Source organism: Bactrocera tryoni, chromosome 5 (genome assembly GCF_016617805.1).
Source record: "Bactrocera tryoni isolate S06 chromosome 5, CSIRO_BtryS06_freeze2, whole genome shotgun sequence".
Classification (NCBI taxonomy): domain Eukaryota; kingdom Metazoa; phylum Arthropoda; class Insecta; order Diptera; family Tephritidae; genus Bactrocera; species Bactrocera tryoni.
In genome coordinates, this window is record NC_052503.1 from 44,095,887 (window position 1) to 44,117,729 (window position 21,843).

The 21,843-nt window shown below is 31.5% G+C and overlaps 1 protein-coding gene across 6 annotated transcripts in view; it reads left to right on the plus strand.

Moving 5' to 3' along the window:
• LOC120776837 (gamma-aminobutyric acid receptor subunit beta) overlaps positions 1–18,993 on the plus strand; it is a 90,972-nt gene extending 71,979 nt beyond the window's left edge. For 2 of the 6 annotated variants that reach the window (XM_040107859.1, XM_040107861.1), the window contains exons 8-11: positions 6,109–6,393; positions 17,128–17,330; positions 17,415–17,642; positions 17,803–18,993. In XM_040107859.1, the coding sequence (XP_039963793.1) occupies positions 6,109–6,393; positions 17,128–17,330; positions 17,415–17,642; positions 17,803–17,967 (881 nt within the window). In that variant the 3' untranslated portion in view covers positions 17,968–18,993. Of the gene's footprint in view, positions 1–6,108; positions 6,394–17,127; positions 17,643–17,802 lie in introns of all 6 variants that reach the window. The other 4 variants (XM_040107862.1, XM_040107863.1, XM_040107858.1 and 1 more) reach the window with 2 other exon arrangements.
• The last annotated feature ends 2,850 nt before the right edge of the window (positions 18,994–21,843 follow it).

Sequence of the window (21,843 nt, forward strand, 5' to 3'; positions counted from 1 at the left end):
TTCTAACTGTATATAACTCTTTAACACAATCCGACCAACTAGAGTAATATACAGTTAGAAAGCCAAATTGCAAAAATGCTTTTGCTCTATGTCTCATTGACATAAATTTTCCGACTTCTATTGATCCACCGTTTAGACAACGCAGCATTATAGCAAATTTCTCAAATTAAAGCTATTTGAAGCTGCTAAAAACACTTTTTGTGTTGGAATACGGCCACCAATGATTTCATGAAAGGTTTTCAAACTACTGCATAGCCAAAACTATTAAATTTTTAATTTATATATTTTTATTTTATAATATGTAAACCAAGTCAATATGACGCTATATATACTTGTAATACTGCTAATATATTTTTAGTTTCTTATGTAATATTTTTATAATGACTGAATATAAAGTTGTTTACATTCGCAGCTTGAAAGCAATTAGATGTCGATTGATACCTATTGATACATGCAGAAGTATTACAAATTACAAAAACAAAAAGAAAATAAATTAAATTGCCTACTAAAAAATTAAACCTTTGCTGACAATGCAACATTTATTATATAAAATATGTAAATATTTGCGCAAAAAAAATAATAACTTGGAGAGAATAATTGCATTTTTCCTAATAAAACTACTTAACTTTAACGTGCAGTTGTATTTATACCCAACTTATCGCATGTTTTTTTCCTTACAAATAATCATACTCGTACTCTTATGCAATTACTGGTTCGATTTGACAATATGATATACAAGTGCAATCACTTAGATAATTAATAAATATTTGAAAATCAAGCAAATATAAAATAAAAAATAAAAATAAGAAAATAAAAAAATTAAAAATTAAAAATTACGATAAAACGTATTAATTTTGCATCTCTATTTCTCACAACATACATACATACTATGTACTACTTATATGTACCTAAAGCTTTAAATAACATGCATAAATATGTAACTTACCAGCGATTACTAATTTGAAAACAATCAAAAAAATAATAATTACAGATTTTTAATTTTAATTAATATTTATTTGCGACTTAATTTATATTGAATTGGTTTTCATTTTGAGTTTTGTTGTACTTATGTATTGGAAATACGTTTGTATTTGCTTAATGTGTTCAACTTAAATTCGTAATGCAAAAAATTGTAAATTCTACGCATACAAAATGTGAACAACACGTGCTCCTTGCTTTACTAAAATGTTAAAAATATTTTTGTTGTTAATTTTTTCATAATCTGACATTCGAAATACACAACTAAAATACAGTTACTGAAAAGCGTTCAATGCGTTCTTCCTCAAACTCAAACTCTAACAAAATAAAAAAGAAATATTTTGAACTAGTGAACATATTAATATATCCAATGCATGTTTCGCTAGCATAATTTCACAAATAGTTATAACAATGTATTTCTATTTTTGTCATCATTTTTTAATATATTAACATTTTTTTTTTATATTTTGTACTTTCATTTCATTTTATGTACTTCGATTGATTTGAAGATAAGTTTTTCTTCTAATTTTTCATTTTAAATTTTCATGCATTTTTTTAGTTTTTACTTTCATTTTTGTGTTTCGATTTTTTCAAATATAATTCAGTACGTTGCGACTGTAAAAATATAATACATTTAGATTAGTAACCATTCGCCACCTACATATATACATATATATATAACTATATACTAACTGTATGTAGGAACTCCAGCATCACAGCCGTCTCCAATACCATTAAGCATACTAACAAATTTAATTAAATTAGCGAGCAGTTAATAAAATTAGAGAACCCATAATTGCAATTAACTGAAGTAAAAACCTCAACATGCATATACATACCGACATATATATATATATATATATACACATATTAGTGAACAACCGTGCTAAATATGAAGTCAACAGATCAGAGAACTAAATCGCAAATTATATCATAGCCAAAAATTAAACGTTACTAACCAAAACTATAACTAATTCATAAAATATATACATATTTCTCACACTTTCTTTGTGCACTCACTATTAAAGCAAATATTAGCTATAACCGAAAGCCCGCTATATATATACTTATATATAAATGGTAGTTATATATTAACTTCTCCTCTCACACATGCTCACACACTATGAAAATTAGTTAGGCTATATTTCACGCTAAAACAACAAAGCGCTGCCGTTGTAGTTCACCAAATCCTATCACGCAAACGAATCGATTTATACTCAAATCACTTTGATTCGAATCCAAACGTATCGCATTGCATCAGACAAAGTTATGTGATTTTATTTATGTTTTTATTTCAATGTTAGCGTAAAGAAATATTTAAATTGAAAACCACTGAAATAATGCAAATTATTTGAAATTTTTTAATAAGCCAAAAAATATGCAATTAAAAAAGGCATAAAACGAAAACACTAATCGAAAATTCAGAAAAATTAAAAATATTGCAAGTTTTTATAATAAAATAATCGCATAAACATAAAGATTACTACGAAAACTATTAGTATGAAAACGCCCTCCCAAGCATGCTCTCTCTCTTACGCTCTAATTCGAAGTACGTACGCAAAAGCGTTACTAAACGTAATAATAAAATTTAATAAAGTTAACACAACAGCAAACTATTAACATAAAACTAAATAGTATAATTGAAGCAACTTGCAAGTTTCTTCTACTACTACTCGTACTACAACTTACAACAATCATTAACCCTTAGGTTTTACTTTTAGTTTTAGCTCCTTACAGTTTTCTCACATTCACTATAATATTTTGTTTACATTTTTGATAACTAAATAATGATGCGTACTTTTTACAGCAATTCTACATTTAGCGTTACCTAAGTGCTTTTTTGCCAATGTCAGTTAGTAAATAACAATCAAATTTAAACAAACAGCAAACAAATATGTTTTTGCAATTTTTGGCGTTGTTGTCATGATAAATAGATATTTTGTTACTTTATACCATCAATATAATTTTGTATTCTCTCAGCATTAACCACTCATTTATAAGCGTTAAGAATTTTTGCCCTAAACTACTAATTTTTTACCCTTAGGCAGCAGAGTTTCACAGTGTTAAAATTGTTTATAATATTTATTTATGAATTATTTAACTTTTGATTTGTTTACTTAATATATTTCACCATCACCGTTTTGATTCGTTTTTATTTATCCGTATGAGTTAATTTATTCTATATATTTACCTATATGCAAGCTTTATTCGTTTTTTGTATGCTTGATATATATTTGTAGAAAAACGCTTTTCGAATGGCAAACATTTTAATATATACTTATAAACTTAATTGATAAACTTACTTAAAAAAAACATAAAATTAAGAAAACAATAAAAAAAGGAAGCTTAAAAGCAATATTAAGCATTAATATTAAGCTGCAGCACGTTTGTAATAAATTAATCTTGACAAGGAATGAATTGTTTAAGCCACATTCTGTAACTTGTTTTTCAGCAGTTACGAAATCGACTTCGGTTTTAAGAGATATGCGCAACTCGCTTTGCCTTCTCCAAACTCTAAACTTAAATCTTTTTTCCAAAACATGTTATTCCATATGAAGCGTGTTAATCAAACCTTTGCAACTAATAAATACCTCATTATACATATGTTCTTAAGGGTAATAAATCACTCTAATTCGATCAAAGAAATTTCAAATTTATTCTTAATTTTCATTAGAACCTACAAAAATAATATACTACTGTGATCAAATTCAAAGGTGAATTTTTAATTTATACTTCGCGTGTTTTTCGAATCGTTAAGTTGGTAGTACTGTTAGTGACATCTATGCTCAATTTCACGCCAAAATATTCATTAGTATTTGAGATACGCGCCGTTTTGTGAGGCTCTAGGAGTGAATTCTTCGATTTTTACTATGTCTGATTTTACTGATTTCCCTTCGTGTAACACATGATCACTCCGTGGACACCGTTTTGACTCAATTGAAGATATAAAAGCTGAATCGAAGGTGGCTCTGATGGCCATCACGACGGAGGATTTTTCCAAGTGCTATGAACTCTGGAAAATTCATTGGCATAAGTGTATTGCAGCGGGAGGAGAAGATGAAATGGACAAAAGTCACCTTTTAATTTGATCACCGTTACAAATTACAAATTTTACTTAACTTTAAGTAAATGAAATTTATTCGAAAGATTTTCAAAAATGAGACGTTTTTCTTGCTTTGTAAACCTTTCATTCAGAATTGAAACTTAATACGTGTCATGTATTCAATTATTATTGGTTTGACGTTCGACAGAAACAGAAACCGAAATTGAATCGGCTATGGAAGTCACGGAAGAAAATCTTGTCGTTTTTGTTAATCGAACCTCTCCGAGAGCATTTCAATCAGGGGTGTTGTAGAACCGGATTCAGAATAGAAACTTGTATTCAGGTATTAATGGTTTACCGTTCAACAGAAACAGAAATTGAATCGGTTTTGAATGTCACGGAAGCACATTTTATCGTTTTTATTAATCGGACCTCTCCGAGCGCATTTCAATCAGGGGTGTCATGAATTCAGGAATTAAGTATTGATTTGAGGTTCGCTAGAAACAGAAACAAAAATTTTATCGATTTTGGGTGAAACGGAAGCCAATTTTATAGGTTTTGATATCAGACAGAAAGAAAGTAGATGGTCGCTAGCAGATTTGAAAAGTAAGTTAAAATGTCAGTTTATTGAATAGTTACGAATTAATTTATGTATAAATGGCATAAGATATCAACCATCATTGTTTTATACAATTCTAAAGGTAGAATGTTTTTAATCGTTTATAAAAGGTCTTCATGACACATTTTATCCAACGCCTGTGCTACGTCTAGAAATATAGCTGAACAGTACCCTCTGTGCTCAAATGCTTTTCTTATTTCGTTAGTAATTCTATTTACTAGCTCTATCGAGCTATGTTTTGCACGATACCGGAATTAGTGCGTTGATATTATATTATTTTTGTGTAGGCAAGGAGACATATTTGAAAGTAAAACTTTTTCAAATATTTTAGAAAGACAGGGTAGAAGAGTGATTGGTCAGTATGAAGAAGGCTGTGTTAAGTCTTTCCCAGGTTTATCTATCAGGATCATCTGCAACTTTTGCCATGAAACTGAATAGAATTGCATTGAAGAGCAAAGTTAGCACTTCTATAGCAATATTTGGTAACTCAATTAGCATTTTTGGGGAAATATTGTCATGTCCTGACGCCTTTTTGGGTTAAGTTCTTTTATGATTGTAATAATTTCAGAAGGTGGTGTGTTAAAAGACTCTTGCGTCTCGTTAGCTGTGACATTGAAAATCGGAATTTGTTTGCAATTCTGACAACTACTAAAATCTGTATTGGATTCCACAACATCCTTGAATATATACATATATATATATATATTAGGAGTACATTTATTATGTTGTAACGACAGATATTAAACAATGAATTTTAGCTGGGTTAAGTTAAAGTTTAAGCTATATACAAGATTTCATACTCATATAAGCAAAATAATTTATTAATAAATAGAAAAATATATAAATAACAATTAAAAGTTAAACAAAATTTTATGTAGTTAATTTAGTGCTTGCGAATGATACAATATTTCTGGTATAATGTGACTTATTAAGAGAAAAGAAATATTATATATTTTTTAAACAACAAATACAAATATAAATTGCCATATTATCAAAATAGTACGCATGCAAATATGGGTGAGATACAAATTTCCTATAATGCTATTAAAATATTTGCCAACGAAAAGTGATTCAGCTGCTTTATTCCAAATTATACTTTCATATATATTAGTGCCAAAGAAATTTTTAGTTAATTAATTCTCTATGCAAGTAAAAATACATACATAAAATAAAAGTTTTTTTTTAATTTCAATAAATCACACAGAATTTGTCTTAGTTTCCTGAAATGTTATTTGCTATAATTTATTTAAATATTTTTAACTACTAACCATGTGATATGCAATATTTCCAGTAAATTAATCATTTTTTGTTACTCTCAATAAAACTTTCTTAGATTTTACAAAACTACAAAAGAAAACATAAAAAAAATTACCAATACTAGTTTACTAATCTATTTTTCTTTCTCTTCATGCGCGCCTGCTGTGCTCAACGTTGCTAATGCCGCTATCATCAACACGTTCATTAACAGGAAATTACTCGCGACTCGCATGTGAGATACAATTCGTGCGTTCGATGGGTTACTATCTCATTCAAATATATATACCCTCTGGACTGATCGTTATTATATCATGGGTATCATTTTGGCTAAATCGTAATGCCACCCCAGCTCGTGTGGCGCTCGGTGTTACCACCGTGTTGACAATGACCACACTGATGTCGTCAACAAATGCAGCATTGCCAAAGATTTCTTATGTCAAATCGATTGACGTATATCTAGGAACATGCTTCGTTATGGTCTTTGCCAGTCTTTTGGGTAAACTAATATAACGATAAAAACATCAAAACCAACTATGTCACTTACAACTCTTACAATGTTCTCAGTGTGTACATTACTTTTCTGTTTCGTTATACTCGTACTTGCATATGTACATACATTCTTTTACAATACATACATGGCTTTAGTTTATATTTTCAGTTGTTACCACATTCTATAAAATTTACAGACTAGCACTGTACTATAATCTGATACAGTTGTCATTAATAATACTATTTCAATATTTATATATTTTTGGTACGACAAGTTAATCAATGTGAAATTTTCAAAATGTGCTCAGAACTTTAGGTTCTTCCGTCAATAAACAAATGATTACAGACTCTGCCGAGGGATGACTAAAGATATTATGATAAGATACTTAATATTTCGAGAGAGAGGTTCTCAATCAAAAAGTTTATTTATTTAGATTTCAGCCGAAAAAATTTATTTCTGCCAATTCTTCAATGTTTACAGAAATATTTAAAAAAATATAATAAAAAAATGCAAATTTTGGCTGCAGCGCAGCTATTAGACCTTCACAATTGCCTTTTTAGAGCATAAAAGATAATTTTCTTGATTTTAAGTGGACAGTTTAAATGGTAGCTTTATGCCATAATATCCGATATCGGCTTTGGTTTCGAAAAGTGAGCAGCTTTTTGAGGAGAAAATGACGTGAGCAGAATTTAAGATCGATTTCTTAAAAACCGAGAGATTAGTTCGCATATACACAGACATACAAGCAGATGGGCATAATATATATATTTTTATAGGGTTTCCGACGTTTGTTCTTGGATGTTACAAACATCGTGACAGACTTAATACGTCCTGCTCAGTTTATAATAATTAATTACTACATGTAGTAAGGCCCTTAGCTTAGACTTAACTATGTATCTTACGTAAGTATATGTATATTGGGTGCTACACAAAATTGATTGTTATCCAATAATTGTGGCTTTTGGCTTAGATTTCTGGTAGCAAAGCTTTCTTGGTGACGGCTCCTAGCTCGAGAGAGTAATACGGGTGTCGTTTATCATGTTATCCCTAGGATGATATTAGTGTACTATGGTGGAGACTAGATAGACCAATATTAGATGAGAGAATAAAGAAATTCAATATATTTTAGACTCTCCAACGGAACTACATTGGAAGCAACTGATCTGATAAAAAGCGATGCTGGTTCAAAATTTTGTAAACATGACGCTATTACAACTTCTAATTACTACTAAAATTTTATACGTTGGGACAGTTTGCGCTACGTCGAAAGCATACTTTCAGCTTTTGTTAAACTACTACATCGAAATATTTTCACTAACTCTCTATCAAGACCTTTAAATTTCGAAGCCGTAAATTAACAAATCCTGTGTGCTCATATATCACCTACAAGTTTCCTTCTGTCGCACCAAAAACATATAAATATATGTCTGTTTGTTCAAATTGAGTTATTAAATTCCAAAATACAAAGTTTTATTTCCTTCTTCATTATTTATGCTAAATCGATATTGTTGAAAACAAATATTAAAAACGCAAAAAAAAAATCATTACGTAAATTACAGAAAATATGTTTATATGATTTTTTAAAGTTATAAGTGCTGTATATGCAAAATATTTTTACAAAACTTATAAAATTTTACAAAAAATGCTTTTCGCTTTTGTCAGTTTTAAAATTTCTACTCACCGACTTTTCAACTTTTTCACACAAGTTAATTTATTATATGAATATTTTAATAACTTTGAAAATTTCTCCTTACTTATTTACCGTTATAAGATATTTTTTACTATACAGATTAACAAACATGCATATTTCTTAAGCTCAAACCTAACAGAAATATTAACAAATAAAAAATACTTTATTATCAACTATTGAAACACCTCCAAAAATATTACTGAAACAAAAGAAAACAAAACAGTTCAAACAAAATTAAACAAACAAAACCCAATCCAAACAAAAATCTCTTTTTTCGTATTTGTTAGTTATTGTTAATTTTCAATGCAAATTATACATTGAATGGCTAATATTATCATTTTGAAAGAAAATAAATGCAGGTTTATTGATACGCGCTTCCCAACGTAAGGTCAACGTAAAGCATTCATAAACCCTGCCATTTCATCACTTCCTTAAGCATCTATGTATATATTATATATACCTTATTTAAAAATACATAACCTACATATTTGTAAATACACCGAAACCCCGAAACATACTATACATATATATTTTGTGTTGTTGCATTTTTCACATATACCGCATATTTTACTCATACTCACTTCAAATATATGCTATTATTGTACACATCAATCTGCAATAATAACGGTGTTAAAAGTGCCCGGCGCATAGACGGCAATAACTTCAATGCACATTAGCACTCTCCAATCGCAAAGACCACTACTACAAATGTAATAAAAATAATAATAGACCAACGGCACCGCTAATAACATATATATATCTGCATATATATTTAATGACACCAGCAAACACCTTAATGGTACCCAGATATTAATATACGCCCAGCTTCAGTTTAACAACAGTTGTACAGCATAGCAAACAATATGGAGCACTACGTCACACACATGGCACAATGTGTCGTAAATACATAATATATGAAGTAAAGGGACATCCACGTATGTCCCTTAGAAAAATACGCAAACTTGCTACTGTACTTTTGCAAGCTTTTCTGTGTTAAGAACTGATTATGCCTCAAAGCACAAATCAATTCATGACACAAGAAAAGCTTTGAATATACCAATCATATACTAGAAGTTTAAGCTTTCATTAGACGAAAGCTGATGGTTTATGGTATTGATTGATAAATTTAGTTTTTTCCAGATTCCTTTGATCCAGTTGACACGAAATAGCAGGTAAGTATAGATATATTACTTTACCTAAGGCACTCCGCTACTAATTAATATCAGACTGTTGATATAACAATGAAGAGCTTAACATTTCTCAAACTTACCTGAGAATAACAAAGACAATTTCAAAAAACTCGGATTGCCTTTCAAACGAACTACAACATCAGCTTCATAATTTAAATGTCATACCTAATGCAGTATTATTATTTATTTCATCAACAAGCTAACTGACAATTTAAGCAACATTTTGAGTCCAATAATTCACTTGCAGTTTGGAAAAGCCATAACATAGCCTTTCAATTTATGGCAATTTGTCTAAAATATCCCTCCTGTCATGTGTGATACTACATAGCTTTCTACCGTTCTTATGGTGTTTAAGCTGGTTCGGTGTTACGAAATTGTTTGCAAAGCATACATATCTGATAACAGTGCTTCAAGATATTTCGTCTCGCCTTCGCTCATCAACAGATTCAATTTTCATTAATTGTAGAAAATCATTTGGTATCATAATATATAGCAAACTGTATATAACTTTGCTTCTAGGTTGAGGCATACTCACAATTAAATAGTTGCTTACGTAACTAATAACTTTAGCAATCAAATTGTGATCCGGGCATAATTGCTTACATTTGGGTCGAGTCTTCATTTTAGGGGGGGCACCTGTGGGGAAATTCTTTTGAAATAGTGTTCATTACCCTGCCCTCTAATAAGTTTAATACACATGTCTCCTGAATCACTTAAGCAACAACAAATAAGTTTACCTAGCGCAAATATTATAAGAACTCTTACCAACAGTGAGAAAATGAATGAAATCGGATGAAGACCCCACTTTGATGGGAGCCGGGGCCAAATAGGACGAAAGGAGCTCTTTTAGGTGAAAACACTTATCCCGAGACCGAACCTATTCGAACAAAATTTGATTATGATAAATTAAAAATTGTTCCAACCCCTGGGTACCGAAAATTTGGACCCCATTACCTATAGTTACCTTTTTTCCGAAAATATTGGTCAATGTATTATATTTTTTTAGTTTAAGTTTAGAGAATCATTTCCTGATAGTATTATATCTATGTCTCAAAAATTGGTTAAATCGGGACAATAACTCCCTTATCCCCATATACCTATAATACAAATAAAGATTTTCGAACTTTCAGGTTAAATTATACCCCATATATCGGCCTTCCCTGGTTTTAATCCTTATAAGTTGAAATGGTTAATTAAGATTACCTTGAAAATAATTTCGAACATATTGTTACTAGGATCGCAGTTGCGAATTTTGAAAACCATTCCTCCGACACAAGCTTGACACATTTATATTGTCTTTATATTGTATATGATTAAGCTTAGGTTTTGTACTGATTTTTTTCTCACAAGAACCTGCTCATTTGAGTAAATCAATTTTGGAGCAGGACTATAGCATATAGTTGCCATATAAGCTGATCGATCCAAAAATAATTTGAATGGAAATATTTTTTATTTTTTGTTTCTGTAAGTTGGTAATACTGTTAGGGACATCTACGCTAAATTTCATGTTAAAATATTTATTAGCTTTTGAGATACGCGTCGTCTTGTGAGGCTCTAAAAGTGAATTTTTCGATTTTTACTATGTCTGAATTTATTGAACAAAGAAGTGCGATAATGCACCATCTGAACAGGGTATATTAAGTTTGTCACGAAGTTTGTAACACCAAGAAGGAAGTGTCGGAGACCCTTTAAAGTATATATATAAATGATCAGTTTGTTGAGCTGAATCGATTTAGCCCTTTCCGTCTGTCTGTCTGTCTGTCCGTCCGTCTATCTGCATAAATACGAACTAGTACCCCAGTTATTAAGACATATTTTGTAAACGTCATTTTCTTTTCAAGAAGCTGCTCACGGACCACTATCGGACCACTATAACATATAGCTATCATACAAACTAAACGATGGGAATCAAGATCTTGTATGGAAAACTTTCACATTTGTCAATGTATCTTCCCAAAAGTTGGCACAGGTTATTTTCTAAGATAATAACGTAATTTCGAAGAAATTGTTCAGATCGGCTTACTATAGCATATAGCTGCCATACAAACTGAATGATCGGAATCAAATGCTTGCATGGGAAACTTCCTCATTTGACGATATATCTTCACGAAATTTGGTATAAGTTATTGTTCATAGAAATAATGTATTATCAGAAGAAATTGTTCAGATCGGCTCACTATAGTATATAGCTGCCATACAAACCGAACGATCGGAATCAAGAGCTTGTATGGAAAACTTTCGCATTTGACGTGGTATCTTAACGAAATTTGACATGGATTACTGCTTAAGGTAACAACATAATCTCCGAAAAAATTGTTCAGATCGGATTACTAAAGCATATAGCTTCCATATAAGCTGGACACATAGTTACTAAAAGAAATGCACCTGTAAAGGGTAGATAACCTTCGGTGCAACCGAATTTAACGTTTTTTCTTGTTTTCAACTAAAATCGTGCCGTAACCACCCCATTCGCCTGATTTACCTTCGTGTAACTTCTGGCTATTCAGCAAATTCACATGACCATTCCGAGGACACCGTTTTGACTCAACTGAGAATATAAAAGCTGAATCCAAGGATTTTTCCAAGTGCTATGATGACTGGAAAGTTCGTTGGCATAAGTGTATTGCAGCGGGAGGGGATTACTTTGAAGGAGATGAAATGAACAAAATTCACCTTACAATTTGATCACAGTAGTATCTTCAAAAAATTTCGCATGGAATATTAGGTAAAGCATATTGTAGTATCTGAATATTTCTTCAATCTGGTGACTATAGCATCCTGCTAACATACAAGCTGAACGTCCGAAATCAAGTTTTTGTTTGAAAACCATTTTTATCTGGCAAGATAATGGCATGGATTATTACCTAAATTTTTACAAAGACAATATCTGAATAATTCTTTTTTAATCGGACGACTTTTCCATATAACTAGCATACAAATTGAACCATCCGAATAAAGCTCTTTTATGGAAAACTTTTTTATTTGTAAAGATATTCTAGTTTCTGTGCAACGAAAGTTTGCGTTTTTTCTGGGTTTTAACTAAGTTTCGACAGGTAAGTAATACACTAAGTTATATCTGATAATATTTTGTTATAAAAAAATGTTCAATGAATCAAATATACTTGTATATAAATTTTGTTGACGGTGTTGATATATTCAACCCAAATAAAGGGTGATTCATATATGAAGTGAATTCATAAATTGTTTATAACCTCACTAAACATTAATATATTATTAACATAAACACTTATTTCCTCGGTTTCGCAATGACATATTTCATGACATACTATCTTATCTACTACTAAATCGCTTTATGCATTTCGTTCCCTTACGCAAGTGCCTGTTCGATAAAAATGCATTTAGATTGTAATGTAAGCTGAACATACTGCAGCAAAGTGCAGCTCAGCAAACATAACAATGCATTTTCTTAAAATGATAATATTGAAAAGAGAAGAATTAAGCTGAAATTCACCCACAGTAAAAGTTTAAAACTAAAAACTTCATAAATTTTGCATCATATTTTTGACAAAACAATTCTCATATTTAATTATTAAATATTTTTATGATTATTTTAAATAGTTTTTGGCTTCCAATTATATTTTAATAACACAAACACAACTCTTTATTAATTGTTTTATATAAATTACACTCTTTACTGCCTTATCTACCTTTGTAGAAAATTTGTATATACAAAAAAATGTTTATTGCTTAATTTATGCCTTTATTGTTGTGAATAGAATACTAGTAGCTTTAAAATTCCAATAGAACTCTGCACCATTTTAAATATGTGAATGATGAGATAAGTTTTGCTATTGCTGAATTGCATACTTTGGATTTTTCGAATATTAATTTTCTCTCGGATAGATTGGAATAAATTAAACTGAAATAAGTATAGTATTCTCGTTTACGTTGAGCATAATGATAGTAAATATCTAAAAGTATAAACATTGTGTATATTAGATTTCTGTTCACACCGTAAAATTCTTGACCTTAGTGCTAACATTAAATTATTTATTTCTGATATTTGCTATACAAAGAGCTTTCTGAAGGACAAAGCGAAAAATAATCAGTCCGATTACAAATATCGCTCGCACAGTTTTTTGTCATCGAAACATAAGAATATGCGGGTAGTCAATTAAAGAGCTACGTTATATCACCTATCATTAATGACAATTTGTTTTATATAACTTAGTTTCAAATCAAGTGGTAATACGCGAAGTAGCATATCTGGCTTTTAACTTCTTTGGGTCTTTTTTTCGTATTAAAGCAAAGATAACTCTGTCCGTTTATTTCTAACAGATTACGTAGTTTAACTTTTTATCTAATACTTGTACGATATTTCCTAAATTTACGCATGATTGCTAGAAAAAAATGACCGGCAAATATAAAACTTATTCCATTGCCTCTTTGTAGATACCTCCAATAAGTGGAGGCTTTCTACAAGAGCTAACACATGTTGACACTGTCCTTCTGAAACTTTCTTACTGCGTAAATGTAGCATTCAGACTAAACACCCTTTCTTGTTCTTGAGTTATTTTTGGCGGTAAGGACTAACAGTTTCGTTGTCAAATTGAAACCGGAAAACATAAAGAAATTACTTTCATTCTTGCATTTCCTAATGGTTGAATAGTGTGACATATAAAAATTTTTGTTAATAAAACTTTGAGCTAAATATACATATTCGTTAATTTAACGAATCCCATTTATAAAATATGAACTTCAGAAAGTAGAACATTTAGAAGAAAAATTAAGGTGTACAAATTTTTTGGAAGAAATTTGCAAGGTTTTCGCTTAATCTTCGAAAGAAGACATTTTGTCGTGTTGTGCCAACGTAAGCGCTCGACTTAGTCCAGTAGTTAGGTAGCGGTACTAGTGACATGTTTGTTAGCGGTTTTTAGATTTTACGTTTCCGCTATCTTAGTTAAAGCCACTAATATAGGTTATATGGATCCATCACTGTATTGTTATCATTGTAATGAGCGAAGAGCTAAATTTAGTGTGTGGACAACAACCCACAGAGTTGCATTAATGTTTCAATTCGATTTCATTTCGATTAAGAATTAATGTAGTAAAATTAGCATTTCAATCGAGCAAAGGTTCAATTAACTCCTGGGCGAAAAGGATGAAGATGTTTTGTTGGAACATTTTTCCTTGCGCATCGCTAACCGCTACCAAATTTTCGGAAAAAAGTTTAAATGTGAGTGGAGGTGGTGGATATTAAGGAACATGCGATAACCCACTTTGAAGTAGTGCTCGATGAATTCTTTCACAAGTTTTTTTGCGTCAATTCGAGCTCAATATGTAATGGAGGTGATGCAACTTTTTTGGTGTCAATGAGAGCTATGTTTTTCACGTAAACGATCTCTATAAATTCACTTTTTTACACTTATGTATAATGACTTGCAATAACTCCATTGTCCCAAAGACACAGAAAACAGGAATTCTTAGTAAATACGCCAGGAAGTCTTTGTAACAATCTTATGACATTTAGGTCACCACATATTGGCCACTTGTGAGCATCATTGTTTATTGAATTTAGAATCTGTCAAATACTTTTGTATGTTTCTTTCATATCAACTACATGCGCAAGAGTAATAGAAAGCCTTCTTTTGCCGTTATGAAGGAAAGCCGCCTTCAAACTTATTTTTGAGACGTCTACGAAAAAACGGCACTAGTCCGGATTAGGCGCAACGCCCAATATTTCCTTAACACCATCATAAACACAAATTTTGTCGTACATGATGAAAAACGAGGATATCTTCTGGTTCGGCTTCAAAACTGTTTACTTGCGTTCCTGATGCCAGTAAATCCCACTGTTGTAGTCTTGAACCCCACAGTTCAGCATCATCTAAGAAGAAGTAAAGGTCTGTTGCTAGGTCTTTAAATTCACCTTTTTCGATTAAATCGTCCTTTCTTTCTTTGTTTTGGTCAATTGGTTCTAACCAAATCATTGGAACCGCAAAAGGAATAAAAGATCGTTTACCATCTAACCAGTTACTTAGATTTGCAGCACGAGTTTGACAACACATAAAACTAGCCCACTTCCGAACTTGATCGCCAACAACACAACCAAATTATTTGCGATAAGCTATTTTTCTCATTTTAGTAATTGTCCTCTTTACTGATTTAAGGATAAACTGACCACATACATATTTTGCAAAACAAATCCGCGTGAGAGAAAGAGGAAGCCTTCTTCTTCTTTATTGGCGTAGACATCGCTTAAGCGGTTTAAGCCGAGTTTACAACAATACGCCAGTCGTTTCTTCTTTTCGCAATGTGACGCCAATTCAAGATGCGAAGTGCAGTCACGCCCTTCTCTACCTGGCACTATTACCAACGGAGCGGCGGTCTTCCTCTTACCCCGACTACGTCAAATACTTTCAGAGTTGGAGTGTTTTCATCCATTCGGACGACGTGACCTAGTCACCGTAGCCACTGTCTCTTAATTCGCTGAACTATATCAATGTCGTCGTAAAACTCGTACAGCTCATCATCCATTGATCATTCATCCACCGGGGTGAATGCCACGACTCGGCCACGGATACTTGTCTAAGACCGGAAGTCGAGATCTGCTTGAGCCATATGTAAAAGAATCGTTTCTGGCCACTCCAATGTATGCCGCTCAGAGAACTTTCTTCACTTGCGTGAACTTGTCCACATGGCTCCATTCCCCTCCTATCAGGCAATAAGATTAATAAGTATTTGAAAATTTTCTGAATATTACTTCTTATTATACCTTTTGTGCGTATTATTGCCTTTATGAGATGAACTTTATGGAATAATGCTCTCAATTTATGGAACGGCTGTTTACCAAATTCATAACAACATTTGCCCCAAAATAAAATATTCCTGTTGGTATACTTCTAAATATTTCGAAAAACTCATAATTCAGCCATGTACGTTTGGTATGTTCACTCTGTTCTAAGTGAATTGAAATTTCTTTTTAATTTACATATATTAAATGCAGCTACAAAATTTCATATATGTATATTAAAAAGGCTTAGACAATTGAAAGGCGTATAGAAGGTTTTTAGAAAGAGGAGGGTCTGATTATTTAAAGATGTAGATAAAGAAAAAAATTTAGACGTAGTATTTAGCAATAAAATTATTTGTTTTTAATAAAATTCCGTATCCTCAAAGAATTAAATAAAAATTACATAATTTAAAATTAACAAATATTTTTCCAAAAGTATAGTTTTTAATTTCTGCTGTAAAAACATTTGATTCGCCAAAACTAATCTCATCATTTAATATTTATTTATATGCAAGAATTAGCTTTTACTTACACGAATCAAGTAGTATCCAAACCGTAAAAATACGGTACATAGAAATCGTCCAGTCCTTTAACAAAGTTTCTTTCCACTATTGTACATTGTATATACTAGAATTGAACACGAATACTTTAGTGCGCCCCTTTTTCATTTTGCATAATTAGCTAAAAAAAATTTGCAAGATTATTTGTTGTATTATTTAATTTTCTATTCTTCTATTTTTCCATTTTATGCTCCTGCTCCCCGCACAATCCGAAAAACACAATTCGAATTTTACAAAATGAATAAATTGTATTTTTCTTTAATTGATATCAAAAATTCAAACGCCCAACAAATTGAAATTGAATCGAAATGAATTAATCGAAAACCGAATGGCTAACGAAATCTGCTCAAAATTACCAACCAATTTCAAATGCTTGCTTATCTACCAACCATTTCATTGATCAATTGATATTTATTACAAATTAATTGTTTTCAAATACCTATTGATGTCATAAACTATAATTGAATATACTATTTGATGATCGAACAAATTTCAAATGAAAAAACAAATTTGAAAATTAAAACGAAAAAAATACAAAATCTATAGAATACGCCACCGTCGGCTATATGGCAAAACGAATTCAAATGCGAAAACAAAGATTTATGGCGATCCAAAAGATAGCTGAACAAAAAAAGCAGCAACTGGATGGGGTGCAACCACCGCCCAATCCGAATCCGAGTGCGGGCGATCATGGACATGGGCATGGTCATGGCCATAGCCATGGTCATCCTCATGCGCCAAAACAAACAGTGAGTAACCGACCAATTGGCTTTACAAATATACAACAAAACGTTGGCTCGCGCGGTTGCTCGATAGTGGGACCCTTGTTCCAGGAGGTGAGATTCAAGGTGCACGACCCCAAGGCACACTCCAAGGGCGGTACACTGGAGAATACTGTGAATGGCGGACGTGGCGGACCGCCGGTTGGACCACCCGGACCCGGACCTCAAGGCGGTGGCGGTGGAGGCGGCGGTGGCGGCGGCGGAGGTGGAGCGCCCGAAGGTGGGGACGCCGAAGCGGCAGTACCATCCCATTTATTACACCCGGGCAAGGTAAAAAAAGTAATTTCCAACCCAAACATGTACACATTAAGAATTGTGTGATCATACTAATCGCTTATTTCTCTCTCTTCCCCCCACTTTGCTCTGTTCATTCATCATATTTCCTCAAATGTAATTAAAATATTTTGTATATGAAAAAAAATTAAATAAAATCGCATAGGATATCAACAAGTTGCTGGGCATCACGCCATCAGACATTGACAAATATTCGCGTATAGTGTTCCCCGTGTGCTTCGTTTGCTTCAATCTGATGTACTGGATCATCTATTTGCATGTGAGCGATGTAGTCGCCGATGATCTCGTGTTGCTCGGCGAGGAGAAGTAAAACAACCAACAGTTAGCATACAAGCTTACTATTAAGCATTGGCTGTATGTAGCAGTGGCAGCTTGTAGACACGCTAGGCGTGTGGCAGCGTCGCAAAGAGACGGAAGCAAGCGCACCGTAAACAGGGAGTATAGCAGAAGGCGATTCGCAATAGTTTAGTTAAGTTTATATTTTAAGTGAACACAGCATAGCAAAACAGAAAAAATTAGCATAATTATTGAAAAAATAATACACGCACGTGAAGTTAGATTAATCATGTATTAGCAAAAGCAGTCAAGAGACGACGAAGGTATTAGTTAAACAATTAATAATAATTTATACTGTGCAAAAACAAAAAATATATATTGTTATAATTAAAAATCATGAAAAAATAGGAAAATAGTAAAGGGGAAACACGGAAAGAAAATCAAAATTAAAATCAGTTAAATTCTAAACGAAAGCATGTCAACGTTCGAACACAGTAAAATCATACACATACACTGGAAAAAAATTAAATACTTTATAGACATATAACAGTTCACTAACGAGTAAATAAACAGCGCAACGCTGAAGCTCATTAATAGCGAAGAAGTTGAATGGAACAATTTAAGCATAAAATACATGACATTGTAAGCGGTAAAAGCTCAAATTACTTACAATAAATATAAAAATGAAACAGCGGTGCACATAATAATGGAAGCATTATAAGTAGTTAACGAAATGCCAGTGAAATGCGTAAAAAATTACAACTAAATAGTTAATAGTTAAAAATGTGAGGAAAGATAAAAAAATCAAGCACACTTTCATATGTATTACAACTAAAATAAACACCCACACACTTACATAAACTATCATACATAAATTATTGTCGCAGGGATACATTAAAATTTCCGTTGTAATCATTTTTTTGTTTCGAATTTTTCAACTTACAAATTTTAATCCCGAAAATAGTTTTCGACCTAATCTCGAATGATAATTCACGTATTTTAATATTTTCTAAAAACAGTAAAGGAAAAATATAAACTTACTAGTGGATCCGGCCACGCGTTGCTGTGGTATACATTTTATATAATTATTCCAATAATAAACTATTCAATACAGTGAAAATTTTATTTACGAATAAAGGCGAACACGTTTTTGTCGGTGTAAGAATCCAAGGGATTGTACTTGAGATTTAATTTTGAATATGTTCATACATATAAATTTAGTTGGAAAAAATAACGAATTTATGGCAGCTTTCTCAATGTCTGGTTAACAGCCTTTCGGTCCACTTTATAGAGTTGTTCGCTTAATAGAGCTTTCACTGTACTTTTTATTTATGAATGTTTTTTACTATCCTATCTTCGAAGTTGGTTCGAACCGGACACAGTGTGCTAAATTTTACTAAAATCGGTTCAGTAGTTTAGGAGTCTATCGCGGACGAACAACGTGACACGTGATTTTTATAGTATATAAAGATAAATTCTTTAAAGTTAATAAACCATCTACATGACTAACCCTTTTTATAAATTGCGCCGAGATGTATGCTATGGATATTTTAAAATTCAACTTAGGTTTATTTATTTAAATAAATTATAACTGATCTGCGTTTGGGCAAAGTTTTTTTTCATGTCCTCACTTAAATAACGTGCATATTGTTACTTGAAATGTTGAAGCCATCACTCCTGTTTATGGTTTCAAAATGCCGTCACTCTTTATACATCTAATTCCCCATAAAGAAGTTACCATTTCAGTTTCGTTCGGAGTTGCTGAAGTGTTTAGTTGAAGAGCAAGGTTATTTCGATTTTCGACTACTTTCAAAGAAAAATAATTAATCGAGATCATAGACACAAGCATGTTGATGATCTTGATAAATGAGCGAATCCCTCTTCCTAAGTTTTTCTGCGGGTATTTGTCAAATTTGTAAAATTTTAAGTATATGAGCAGATTCTGTCCAAGAAATGTGCTTTGATTTTTCCATCTGAAACACTTGGAAAATCGTAAACTGATAATACATAGCATGTGCTCAGGAAAACGAAGGGTACCTAAAAGAAATTTATGAAGCTGACGTAAGTTTGGATTGTTAAAATTTAACAAAATTATCGATTTTCCGATAAAAGCAATGAGCCAAATGTTGGAGAGACATTTTTTCGACCTCTTCTTTCAAACCAACTGACCAAGCGTTTGTAAACATTTGCATGAAATTTCAAAATTTTTCTTTTTAATATTACTTAGTTGACAACTAACAATAATTAGTTTCAAGCAAAATTCGGTAAATTATCACATAGTGATAAATAGTAGTTACATACAGACTCATTAAAAAACTAGCAAATATTTGCACTCGAGAATAAGCTCAATTATTTAGTATAAAATTATTTAATATAAAATTCGTTAGCACACACAAACACAAGTTCGAAAACACTTTCGTCACACGATTAAAATGAATATCTGAATTATTAAAAAAAATTTATTTATACACTGTTGCTGCAAACTGTTAGGTTTTTACGTTGTTTTTTGTTAGCGTTATTAACAAATTTTGAAACAATTAGCTAAATAGTTTAAAATACTATTAAAAACGTATGTACATACAAACTTATAAATTTCTACACTTTAGCGCTTCCAAAACTATTTGCCAAATTTTTTAAAATTGCAAAGAAAGAAATTCCTTAAATTAGCACAAAACGTATAGACGTCACGGCGGAAGACGCACACACACACACATGCACATGGACGAAAGTATGCGTGTGCGTAGTTAAGCTCAAAGGTGTATATGCAATATATTTAAGTTAGTGTAACTTACGGTTATCTCAATGCATAGCTAATAAATTAAAACAAAATTATTGATTTGTTTGAGTATTATAAATATTTTTTTTTATTATTTATTTATTGATTGTTCATTGAAAACACAAGCTAACATTCGCACCCTTAAACCACGAATTAATGAAAATTAAAAATACGAAAAGTTCAAAATCGGCAAAATTATGAAGCGTGCAACCGTTAGAAATAAATGAGCGCTGTTAAATAATAATTGTATTTTAGTAAATTGCAACGTAATAAACAGCACCACTGTTAGATTAGTTAAAATGAAACTTGACATAACCCCTCCCCCAACCTATATATGTATGTATTTGTATGTATACCCCAACGCAAATGAACAATACCCCAATATACTCGTAATATTTACGTGTTGAACAATTAGAAAAAATAAAATAAAACATTATATAAATATATATATACATAAATTTGCAAACATTGCAAGTGACAGTACTAAACCAATTACTTTAAAAAAACCAACTGACAATGAGTATGTATAGGTTTTTGTGTAAACACCATATATCTACTAACTAGATATGCCAGTATGTATATATATGAACCAAACAATACTAGAATTAAATATAAAACTCGCTAACTAAAACTTTTATTTTTTCAACACTTTTACATGTAAACACCGAAGCGATTGCAGTACGTAAAAATATTGGCGGTTTTTTGCTGTAATTGCGCATGGTTTTATGTGAAACAATATCTCTGCACACACATTAGTTATACATATGTATAGTATAAATGAATAATTTCACTCACTTTTATAGCACCAAACACGGCTTGAATGTATGTACATATACTATTTTATATAAAGAAAAAACAAAAAATTATAAAAGTACACACAAAAACAAAACCGAAATTGCTGTTAGCAACATGAAGTAGTGAACTGTTAAACAAACTACTAATTTGTAATGTAGTAAACAGCAAAATAGCAGAAAAAAGTTTAAAATTTAGCAACCAAATGCACGCGGCATTTGCGAGGTGCATGAAGAAAGTTGCGTAATATGAACAAAATGGTCCGCTAAACAGACATACTGGACTAAATAAAACTGCCTACATATATATTTACCAAAAAAAGCAAATAAAATAAAATAAGAA